The sequence below is a fragment of the Schistocerca serialis genome, chromosome 5 (genome assembly GCF_023864345.2).
Source record: "Schistocerca serialis cubense isolate TAMUIC-IGC-003099 chromosome 5, iqSchSeri2.2, whole genome shotgun sequence".
In the NCBI taxonomy this organism is placed as follows: Eukaryota; Metazoa; Arthropoda; class Insecta; order Orthoptera; family Acrididae; genus Schistocerca; species Schistocerca serialis.
Window position 1 is genome coordinate 825,934,760 of NC_064642.1, and position 12,850 is coordinate 825,947,609.

The 12,850-nt window shown below is 40.7% G+C and overlaps 1 protein-coding gene across 1 annotated transcript in view; it reads right to left on the reverse strand.

The window, feature by feature from the left end:
• Positions 1–11,822: 11,822 nt before the first annotated feature.
• Positions 11,823–12,850, reverse strand: part of LOC126481302 (odorant receptor Or2-like) — a 113,123-nt gene continuing 112,095 nt past the window's right edge. The window contains exon 6 of the mRNA XM_050104954.1: positions 11,823–12,571. Coding sequence (XP_049960911.1) covers positions 12,503–12,571 — 69 coding nt within the window. The 3' untranslated portion in view covers positions 11,823–12,502. The remainder of the gene's footprint in view (positions 12,572–12,850) is intronic.

Below are 12,850 nucleotides of genomic sequence, written 5' to 3' on the forward strand. Positions count from 1 at the left end.
CAGGGTAGCTGAAAGAAAGCCAACTGGGCTGGCACGTGTAGAAGCACGCCCGAAAAATGCAGCGGACCACACTGTAGCACACACTAACTGGTGACCTGATTCTACAACTTTGGAACCCAACTAAATAGAAATCTGGGAAATCTTCTCCGATGAAGAAATGCTCTCAAAACCGAAAAGAATCTCAGCTTTGGAAAGAATAGTCCGCCTCTTATTCACAAAGAGCGGACAACGGAGAACCGTTACGGCCCATAAGATCCTGATACTGAAAGAAATTTTCGTCGGCGAAGGGAGGTAGAAATGAATGTATTCAGTTGCTAATATGTGTCTCAGTTTCCTGGTTTGGACGCTGAACTGTTATGCCTGTGTGTGCGTGTGTGTGTGTGTGTGTGTGTGTGTGTGTGTGTGTGCGTGCGTGCGTGTTTGCGTGTGCTGCAGGACAGGAGCAACACGGTGTGACATTGTTCATACTTAGTGATCCGCGCGTCTGATAGAGAAGTCAGACATGACGACACGTCATTCACTATTCGGAAGGAGTTTGTTAAATTTCGGTATCATCACAAAATCGACCACTCACTGCAGAGGAACCATAGTATAGTCTTCAGTTAATCTCACAAGTAGCTATGGGAATGAGTAATAGTACGTGTTAAATGCGTTTAATACCGTATAAGCATTGTTAAAAATTTTCTTACATGTCGAACACTGACCTAAGTGTACGGATTATGTCCGCATAAGGAATCTTTGATTGTGGAAGTATTTTAAGTATTTTAGAAGGCACACACACACACACACGCACACACACACACACACACACACACACACACACACACACACAGACGGACATAACAGTTCAGCGTCTAAACCACGAAACTGAGACCCAATGAGCGGCTGAATACATTCATTTCTACCTCGCTTCACCGCCGAAAATTTCTTTTCGTATCAGGATCTTATGGGCCGAAACAGTTCTCCGTTGTCCGCTCTTTGTGAATATGCGTAACCTTGTGCAAGTCAAAAAATAGGCAGCTGTAGGTGCTCTATGAATTATTTCAAGAAAATATCCAGCCATTATACCAGTTTATGTCAAATGAAGATTTGCTTGGTTCAAATGGTTCAAACGGCTCTGAGCACTATGGGACTTAACTTCTGAGGTCATCAGTCCCCTAGAACTTAGAACTACTTAAACCTAACTAACCTAAGGACATCACACACATCCATGCCCGAGGCAGGATTCGAACCTGCGACCGTAGCAGTCGCGCGGTTCCAGACTGTAGCGCCTAGAACCACTCGGCCACTCTGGTCGGCGAAGATTTGATTCAACGATGCACCGGTACCGAAACGCTAAATGACGACGAGAGCTTCAACTTGTGCATTTGAAAACAGGTACTGAAACACATTAATTGTGGGGCAACAATTTTACAAATAACAACGGAAATTACATAGTTGTAGGTGTATTCACCGAAGGCTAGTCATTTACTCTGAATGGCATGGTCGTGTTAGGAATCGTCATACGGACGACCAGCAAAAACTTCGTGTAGTTATCTGACAGGAAAGGCGTACACGCGGGGATCAAAGAATGTCTCACTTTGTTAAAAGAGATTCAGAAAATAACAGCGCCGATTTCAGAACCACAGCATGTGGAGGAAGGATACCTCTACGGTCCTGAGATTCCAGACAAACAGTAAGTTTCCAGTAAGTTTGTTACTGCAAATTTTAGATGCGTTTGTCTTGAAACAACATTTTTCGGCGCGAAGCGCTCTAGAGCCTCGACAGATTAACCGACGCAGCTGACAGTTTTTAAAATGAAAGGCAATGAAATGTAATGGGCCTTAGCGGGAGCTTTTTTTGTTTTTGAATTTTAAATTTTTTTAAAAATATTTTAATTACTGACATAATTTTCAAGTAGCTGTCTTTTTATATTTCGAGGTATTTTTCAAAACCCCATCGTGATTTCCTCCCACCCGCCCTCCGGAAAGCCATTCTAAATTAAGAATGTTCTATTTTTATAGGTTTAAGAAACAGCCACGAGTCTGTAAAATGTTCGCTCAAACCTAGACGTGCTGCGTGGCACATACTATGTCAAGGACTTCAGTCGCCATTCTTAATTTGTTATGACATACAAAAATTTCATACATACACTAATAAAGGTATAGTAATGTGGTGAAATCCTTATTTTACTAAAAACAATCCTTGTATGAAAAAAATACTAAACTTCACGTATTTTCCTTCATCTCGACCTGAAAACCCCCGCCCCCCTCCCACCATTTCATTCTGTGTTTGGATGAAAGGTAGCAATTTATGTGTCTGTGTTAATGTGTGTGCGTGTGTGTGGGGGGAGGAGGGGGGGGGTGTATGTTTGCTGCTTCAGAACTGCCGCCTAACCAGTCATTCATATTCGTATTTTTGTGCTCTCGTATGACTGAATTCGTGCAAGCCTTTTTTTCTCATAGAGTATTTCTGGTTTCTATTTTAATAAGTAACTGAAACAAAATTAAATTAAGCAATATATGTAAATCAATCTAAATATGAAGATAAGGAAGAAACCGCCCGGATAATCGTGCACGTTATCACGCCGCTCCCGGGATTAGGGGAGCGCGTCGATCCCGGATCGGGCCCTCTCAGTGGATCCACAGCGAAGGCCAGAGTGCCGGCTGGTCAGCGTGGATGTGGTTTTCAGGCAGTTTTCCACGTCCGACTAGGTGAATGCCAGGCTGGTATCAACGTCCCTCCTCAGATACATGCTTCGCAACTGTTTTGTAAACGTTCTGACACACTCGCACGGGATAATACTGGACAGAGACTGGTGGCTCAAATTCCATCTTCGAGGAGCGGAGGTTGGGGACAGGAGTCAATGGAGGGTTAAGGGACAGCAATAGGAAGGGCATGCGGCAACGCATCTGGCCGTACTAACATTGCCACATCCGTGTGAAGACACGGGATTAAGCAACAAGAATAATAAAAAGAAGTAGAAGAATGAAGATGAGGCAGACGAAGACAGTCTTGCATTGGTTAGGAAAGCTTAAGCACTGACACTGAAGAAGGAATGAAAAAAACTACATTATATGATGTTTATTTTATTTATCAGTCAGACTGTTACAGTTGTAGGTCTTCTTTACTGTGTCTGCGTCTTCCGTTGTTTCCTGTCAATAATTTATCTACGTAACCAGTACAATCAACTTTCTTGCTAATCTGCGAACATATTCCTATTTTGGCCCTCTCTAACACTTTGCTGTCTTTCATTCTCACTGTCAATAAATCAAATTTTTAAGGATATTTTAACAGATTTTCATTGGCCTGTTTCTGCTTGTTGAAAATGAATTCCACAGACTACTTTATATGCCTGTTCTTTGCAGTGTCTATTGCTCCGTACGTAATTCGTTCAGTTAATTTGCAGCTTAATTTGCAGGACATAATTGCAAAAGTTCCGAGTTTCTTCTTCTGCGAATTAACTATAATTCCCTGTTCTCTTCGACAAATACATTTGCCATAGACTCATCATCCGGAAATTCTTTGCTCAATTCTACGCCAACATCGATTGAAAAACATTTTCTTTCTCTGCGCAAATCTGTTTTTGATCCCCTCATTGCTCCATTCAGTTTATGATACCTCGTTTACCACATGCGTAAATTCTCCAACTCCATTTTCTGTCTTTCGCAGTGGCGATATCAGCAAACGTAACAACTTATTTCTCCCATTATGTTTTACCTGATTCATCTTTGGGTTGTTTATTCTAAGACACATTTTGTTCAGAGTAGCTGGTTCATTCCATTCAACACTGTAAGTCTGATTCGCTTCCAAAGACAGGGCCAGAACTCCAGATCTCCTCAACGTCTATTCTTCTGAATTCAGCCTGGAGCTGATCCGGCACTTTTTCGATTTTTTTCCCTCCTTGAGTAATTATTTTAGTCGCACGTTTAATAGTGAGTTTGTTTGTCAGATTTTCCAGGCTGCTTGGATCAAATGTTAGATTCCTCGTAGCTTTCGAACCTTTCTAAAAAGTTTAGTTCATAAGATACAGAACAAGCTGCGTCAGCTGCTGATGGCCAGGTCATGACTACTTTTGCATAACACCGTTGCTGAATAGTCACACCGCACCCAGTAGTCAACGAGTCTGTCTCCACTACAGAGGGATATTTCGCAACGCACTGGCAATACTTAGCAGGACGGAGGCTACCCTGTACAGCGATTTTCGCTCCTCACACATTCTCGTAAAGGGCGAAGCAAATAAATCACAACATGAACGCCTCTAACTGAATATTTTAAATCATGGAAAACCTAGGGGAGGCGTTTACCGAGCAGTGAATGTGGAACAGCTGCTTGTGATACTGAGAATAATGGTGGTATGCCTCTGTACAGGACCTAACCTGTCTTACCTTATTATCGTCCACTCTTCATGAGGTATACGAGGAAAACAAAGGAACTGTAGCGCAATCTTCCACAAATACCGAATCTATACATTAACTAAGAGTATTTAGCGGACGAATGTCGCTTTTTAGCCTGTTGTTGTTGTGGTCTTCAGTCCAGAGATTGGTCTGATGTGGCTCTCCGTGCTTCTCTATCCTGTGTAAGGTTCTTCACCTCCCAGTACCAACTGCAACCTACATCCTTCTGAATCTGTTTAGTGAATTCATCTCTTGGTCTCCCTCTACGATTTTTACCCTCCACGCTGCCCTCCAATACTAAATTGTTAATCCCTTGATGCCTCAGAATATGCCATACCAACCGACCCCTTCTAGTCAAGTTGTGCCACAAACTCCTCTTCTCTCCAATTCTCTTCAATATCTCCTCATTAGTTATGTGATCTACCCATCTAATCTTCAGCATTCTTCTGTAGCACCACATTTCGAAAGATTCCATTCTCTTTTTGTCTAAACTATTTATCGTCCATGTTTCACTTCCATACATCGCTACACTCCATACAAATACTTTCAGAAACGACTTCCTGACACTTAAATCTATACTCGATGTCAACAAATTTCTCTTCCTCAGAAACGCTTTCCTTGCCATTGCCAGTCTACATTTGATATCCTCTCTACTTCGACCATAATCAGTTATTTTGCTCCCCAAATATCAAAACGCATTTACTACTTTAAGTATCTCATTTCCTAATCTAATTCCCTCAGCAACACCTCATTTAATTCCATTATCCCCGTTTTGCTTATGTTCATGTTCATCTTATATCCTCTTTTCAAGACACTGCCTATTCATTTTCAATTGCTCTTCCAGGTCCTTTTCTGTCTCTGACAGAATTACTATGTCATCAGAAAACCTCAAAGTTTTTATTTCTTCTCCATGGATTTTAGTTCCTACTTCGAATTTTTCTTTTGTTTCCTTTGCTGCTTGCTCAATATACAGATTGAACAACATCGGGGAAAGGCTACAACCTGTCTCACTCCCTCCCCGACCACTGCTTCCCTTTCGTGCTCCTCGACTCTTATAAGTGCCATCTGGTTTCTGTACAAATTGTAAATAGCCTTTCGCTCCCTGTATTTTACTCCTGCCACCTTCAGTATCTGAAAGAGAGTATTCTAGTCAACATTGTCAAAAGCTTTCTCTAAGTCTACAAATGCTAGATACGTAGGTTTGCCTTTCCTTAATCTATTTTCTAAAATAAGTCGTAAGGTCAGTATTGCCTCACGTGTTCCAATATTTCTACGGAATCCAAACTGATCTTCCCCGAGGTCGGCTTCTATCAGTTTTTCCGTTCGTCTGTAAAGAATTCGTGTTAGTATTTTACATCCATGACTTATTAAACTGATAGTTCGGTAATTTTCACGTCTGTCAACACCTGCTTTCTTTGGGATTGGAATTATTATATTCTTCTTGAAGTCTGAGGGTATTTCGCCTGTCTCGTACATCTTGCTCACCAGATGGTAGAGTTTTGTCAGGACTGGCTCTCCCAAGGCTGTCAGTAATTCTAATGGAATGTTGTCTACTCCCGGGGCCTAGTTTGACTTAGGTCTTTCAGTGCTCTGTCAAACTCTTCAGTATCACATCGCCTACTTCATCTACATTCTCTTCCATTTCTATAATATTGTCCTCAAGAATATCGCCCTTGTATAGACCCTCTATATACTCCTTCCACCTTTCTGCTTCCCCTTTTCTTTTCAGCCTAATAACACCTAAACCTAGAGATTCCATACAAATGTTTTTCGACTACTTTCACTTACCATTACTGGACAAAGGGCTCCTCTAGGCTTCTCCGTGAGGTTTGGGATTTAGTGATGCACATCCATTCTGCTCCTGCATCTTCCCTAACGACGTCTACCCGCCTTTCACTAAGTCACCGACTAGACCATTTTTCTTCTATTGGAATCCAGCACAGAATTTCCTTGGTCCATTCCCTCCCCCCCACCCCTTCTCCCACCTCTAGCTAGTATTTATTATAGTCATAGTATGTTTTCTACTCCAGTGTTTTCCCTGGTCCATTTGTTTGTTTTCCTGTATTTCCTGGTGATTACTAAGGCGACTATTCCCTGAGTTTCCCAAAGTTTCCGGATTGAAGGTCCATAAGCCATGCTCATTCCGAACTATGCGTTTGGCTGTCTGTCTCCATTTGGTTTCCCGCCGTCGTTGCAGTTATGCCATGGTTCTTCCTCCTTCTACGTGTGGCAGCAGCCATGTGCATCGATATTTGCACCGTGAACCATCTTTGGTCTTGAGCATATAGTTTCCGGCGAGGGTGTGTGCGGGAGTCGGTTGGTGCGGACCAGGGAGGGTATCGTCGTGCGGCGCAGTCGGCTGGGTCCGCTGGCGGTCCCTGCGCAGTATCGGGGCGTGTGTGGAGCTGTCCGATCGCTACGAGCTTTGTTTCTCACTGACCCAGTGGTGTCTTAAGTACCCAAGCCACGTCCGTTCATGTTGTGTCATTTGTTTTGGTGGTTCGCTGTGGGGGAGCTTTCCCTGTGAGCAACACCGAGTGTCTGTAGTGGTGAAATCGAACTGCTGTGCGGTTGAGTTAACTATATTGGTCCACTACAATTCAAGTTCACCAGCGGAATTTTCTGCCTTGTGGTCGTTAGTGTTCTGGTTACGTGCCCTGGCCACTAATGTAATTTCAGGCAGTGTCCTTTCCTCACCCGTTGTCGCTGTCCAACACGGTGTGTAGTTTTGACAGCTTAATACATATTTCACTGTGGATAATCACGTCTGTAACAGTTTGGTCTTTGAGTTTTCATGTACCGATTGGTGATTAGTAAGTCGTTTGGTCGGTTGGTCTCTGACTGTCTCTTGGTTGGGTTACCGACAGATCATGTAGTTGAGCCCACCACCTGTCTCTCCTAAGTGAACGTTAATGTTTCGAGAGCAGCCCCCCCCTCCCTCCCTCCATCCCCCAAGGCGTCTGAGATCCGTTATACATACTGTCCTTTTCATGGGTGTTTAATGGTCTGTTGGTAATCTATTATAGCCATTGTTTTAAAATATTGTGTTTTATGTAAATCAAGGGCGTTCAGCGTCTGTAAGTAAGTTTGAATTCTGGAAAGTGGATATTTCGCTGAAAGTTACTGTTATGCTAGCTTTTCATTTAGTGGGCTGTCAACCACCTAAAACCTAAAGGTTTAAGGTATTTTAAATTTTTGGAAAATCAATTGTGGGGACTTCAGCCGCTGTAGACCTTAGTCTTAAATTTAGTTGTCGTTGCGTTGCCTTTTCATTTAGTGTGCTTTCGCCCACTTAAAACTTAAAGGTATTTTTGAATTTTTGGAAAATCAACTGTGGGCCTTCAGCCGCTTAAAGCGTTATTCTTAAAATTTCCCCTTAAACGAAAACATTGTGGCCTTCTGCCTTAAAAGATTGTGGTAATATATGTTAAAATTTTTAAATTTAATTGTGGCCTTTAGTCGTTTGTATTGCACCTTGTTTATGTTTACTCTATCCACAATTATCTTGAGGCTTTCAGCCTAGCTGTGATATATACAATTTGATTTGCAAGTTTAACTGCGTGTCTTCAGTCACTTGACATTTACCTTGTTGATTTTTAAGGTTTCTCGGGCCGTTTTGGTTTAAATGTGTTATTAAATTACAATTTTGAAGTGAATCTGACCGCCACCTTATTTGGCCCTTTCCACAATCCTAATCACCTGTTCTGCCCTGCGGGTTTAGAGGGCATTTCAGTCCATATTTGATATTTGTCAATTACAGCGCCGTTTACCACGAATGAAGAACAATGTTTTGAGAAAATCGTACGTATTTTTTGGCGTAGATTCCGAATATGTAGTAAAAATAGGGGTTCTGATATAAAAATATAAAGTTGACGCTATCCACACAGGAGGGGTGGTTAGGAGGTGGCCGGTTGTAGAACAGACAGAAGTCCGTTTTACTAATATCAACCATTCATCCAACATTTTTTTCGTACGATGCTCCGTTTTTGAGGTATTTAGTTACCTCAGGTTAAAACAAACATCCTGTATCTTCATTAACTGTTTCTTCCACCTCAGTTCTAATTAATACTCATTATTTTGAGCTACATTTGAACGATTTTCAGTCTCGCCCTACTACATCTATCATTTGTTGCTCAAGTTGAAAGAGTACAAGGTGTAATAAGATAACGCTTGATATTGACTGGAACGATGTGGAACAAAATGCAGTCAGTTCACTTAACGCAGTTTTACAGTGTCGGAACTGGTGTTATTTCTTTTCGAGTTGTTTTGCTAATACAGCTGCAATACGTACCGGCTGCGGGAGCTCACCGTCGTCCATGTTGGTTCCCGACAGAGTCCTGCATTCGGCGTTTTGCCAGCCCGCACAGAAGATGTTAAATATGAAGCGCTAGCAACGTCAATGAAGAAACACTGGACTGAAATATTCAACGTGCGTGCTTTCACAAACACGACACATCATAATCGGATAATCAATTTCACTTTTGAAGTCTCTGTTTGCTTTAATGTTGGAATGGCGGTTAATAACTGTTGTGAGCACTAATAGTTGAATTTTAAGGTAGTCCCATCGAAACGTCAGCAGTTTCTTTAATAAAGGAAGAACGAAAGCGTTGTCAGTCAAATAACAGAAATGCTACCATCATCATAAATGTTACAGATTACTATTGCTCGAAATAGTGGCTTTGTTCTGAACTACTTCACAGCTCACTTCGTTCAGTAGATTTCTTTGCCTGCAAATTTAGAATTAGCTGGATTTATTTAGGGGGAATAGCTATCAAGAAAATATACATTTAAGCACAAATGTGGAACTATGAAGGATGTATGGCAAAAGATATTCTTTAAAATAACTTTCTGTATTATCAGAGATTTCACTGTCTCTATTTTTATGTAGAGGAAAACTGGAATCTTCTGAAAGTCTTGATTACTTACTTAACGATAGAGAAACAGCTTGTCACGAAATTCGACGTTTTATGTATTTAGTCTGTTACACTGTATGCAGCACAGTGTGCTAGATGGTATTGTATTTTATTTAAATGAAGCGCTTACAAGGAATAATAAACTTGTTTGTGAATAGATGTATTAATACTGATGTATTCAGTTCTTCAGTAGGAGCTTTGGCGCTGTATATAAATTATTTAACAGATCTTTCAGATGCGTTTACACTCGTACTTTACGTCATTTTAAAGCCTCTCACAGCCTTCTGATCCGATCAACCCTTAACTTTCTGCTACAAACTTGTATTAATGGGTATTGTATCTAAATTTTCTTTTAATCTTGTGCTATGGTTCTGTATGTCTCAGTTTTGTCTCACACCATTGATGCCAATAATATTTTTATACTGTTTATTAGTATGTCCATACCATTTGTGCATGCAAATGATTAACAGCGATTTTAAACAATGTTTTACACCGACTGTCTATCGCTAATTAATGGCACTCTTCCGGATTATGAGCTTTCAGAGAATTTTGGCAGAATATGTGGCCATATTTTAGACATATGTTAAAGTAACTACAGGAAGAACTCATTAGGGAATGCTCATTTATGTGACCTTTTAGTTCCCTTGAAGAACGATAGCAAGATTTAGTGACCTTGCCACTGATGTGTTCGATAGTTTGTCCCATTTTAAAACAATTTGTTAGATAGGAAGTCACGTATTCCAAAGATAATTTGAACGACTCATGCGTCTAAATAATGCGGACGAGTCAGTTTACAGCACATGTATACATAATCAGTGTTAACATTAATGCACATACAAGTTTTTACTCCAGTTTCACTTAAAAACAAGCTTCATTAATAAAAAATCGTCTTTGTAATAGAAAAGTTGTCCAGAAAAAATGATTTCGGGTTAGATATAAAAGTTAAAAGTTTTTGTTATTACTGTCTGCAAAACCATCTTGTTGTCACCCAACCTGCTGTTTCATTTTCAGGGAGTTTTGTTTGCTGAAAGTACAGTTTCGTGTTTTGTTGGTTATCAGTGACTCAGACTGCCAGACGTTTCTGATTCCCCTCTCAACGCACCGTTCGCTGCTTCCACAACTTCCATAGTTACACCTAGACATCGATTTATTAGCACTTACTTGATCTTAAATTTCTTCAAACAACCGCACGTGGTAGCCGCGCAGTCTGAGGTTCGAGTCCTCACTCGGGTATGGGTCCGTGTGTGTTGTCGTTAGCGTAAGTTTGTTTAATTTAGATGAAGTAGTGCGTAAGCTTAGGGACCGATGACCTCAGTAGTTTGGTCCCATAAGACCTTACTACAAATTTCCAAATTTTTTTCCTCAGTGGTTTGCATTGGTTGTGAGTCCTCCGTGTTACTTTTGCTAATGAATGAGATCCGACTCGCACGGCTCCATTATTCACCTACTTCTTAACCTCACCTATTTTGATAATCACAAATCTCTAACCTTCTTCTGTTTGTCAGCATCTGTTGCCGCCTTGCAGGTTTGGCCAGTAATACGTCAAAGTGCGACTGGTTGCAAGATCTGCGCTTCTCTTTGAAATATGACCAGCATTGAGCTCTGATGATGCTGTAGCAGGTGACTGAGTTTTGTACATTTTCGGGGAGAAATTATTCTTTCTTTTCCACGAAAAATATTTCGATTGTGCTGCGTAATAAATGCGGAATTTCTGCAAGCATAATTTATAGAATGGTCGCTTGTGGGACAGGGAGGCCCATCAGAGCTGAATCGATCGATGAGCTTCGAGGAGCAGCAAAGGTGTGGCTTCTAGGCGGTCTCGCACAGATTTCAAGTCAAAAGCCGTGTCGGGTACCCATCGCCATTTCCGAAACACAAGACACAAACAGCTAAATACGAAATCACAAGGGGTTAGACCTGCATAATTAGTGAACACGCGAAACAAGACATTCGATCGTGTGTGAGAATAAATAAATTAGTGTGGTCAGAACGAATCGTATTAGATTACAGAAATAAAGCTATTCTTAAATGTATGATGGACGAACACAATCATGGCCAACTTTCTAACTATTATAATGCAAGGACCAGACCTGCAAAATCCGGAAATTGTATATAATATAAAAAAGTTTCACATAATGTCCCATTCTCTGAGCAATGAGTGCAGTTAAAAAGAAAAGGAAAAAACAAAAGATGTTTAAGAATGAAATGTAAAATCTCGAAACCGTGAATAAATATACCTCACCAGTGCCTGTGGAGCCTCATTCATTATTTTGCTGAATTATTTTACCAGCAGATCTACACAAGCATGAAGAACTTCGCAAGAACAGCAAAAATTTCAGTGAAGCTGAATCACTCTTTATACACCTCTGAAAAACAAAATTCTAGTTTCTCTAGTACTTGTTTTTATATTTCACCTTGCAATATTTTTTTCTTTTATTTAGTCTTACTTATAATGATGTACATCGAGTTGCTCAGTTAGTGACAGTTAGATGATGCTAATGTCATTAAACATTGTTGAACAGAGTGCTGGAATTTGTATATTACATCTTTATAGGGTAGACATGTCCACTAAGATTTCATTTAATCTTTTGCTTTACGTAAATCATACGCTAGCAACCGAAGTGCATGTTATACAGGTATATCGTATTTTATTAAAACAGAGAATAAGCAATAAGCATTTACAGCGCTAGTTTCATTATAAAACGCATTAAACATCTGCAAGCTATGTCGCACTACATTTTCATTAGTGGTGTCTTACCCTAGTAGCGAAGTGCGTTGCTAAATCGCAGCTCGCACATTTCAGTAACACTGAAACCGAGGACTAATACATATTTCAATATCCGATTTCAATATTATTCCCTTTTCCCCAGTTGTCTTCTGCAGCTCGTGTTATCTTACGTAAATTACGTTTGAGATACCTCACTTTACTAATATTGTACGAAGTTAAACGCTGTATCACAGATTGATCAGCTTAAAACTTTCATTTTAAGTTACCGTATAACAGATTACGGAAGTGATAAATCATTTGAAATATGGTGCTCTTATGCTTTATACTGCTTTGGTCAATTTCTATACTATTTGTAAGACATTAGTTCGATCTCAGAACGTTGAATTTACGAGTATATGTGGTGGAAATTTCCCTCTATTAGCTATGTGAGGCAAAATTGTGTTGACGACGGCTTAGAAGTCCAAACTGATGAACGCGTGGTGGGGCTAGGATATATGCTGGCGGTCGTTCATCTGGTGCAGGAGAGCGAAGTACGTGTAGGAGCCCTTCAGCAGCTGGAAAAGAGGGAAAACAGTTCTTTTAGCGCGTAACGTATAGTTGACGTTCAGGATTATCAAATTTCAAGAGGGAGTATATCGATCAGAGGACTGATAAAATTCGCCGATCACATTGCTGTCCACAGAAAATGTAAGGGAGAATTACAGCGCCTGTTGAAAGCAATGGACACCTCAGGACATGGACTGTGTTAACTCTGCAACAAAATAACGCACGACAGACGACGAAAGGACGATATGAGAGGCAGGGCAGCGACCGCCGCTGGGCGTAAGGCTCTA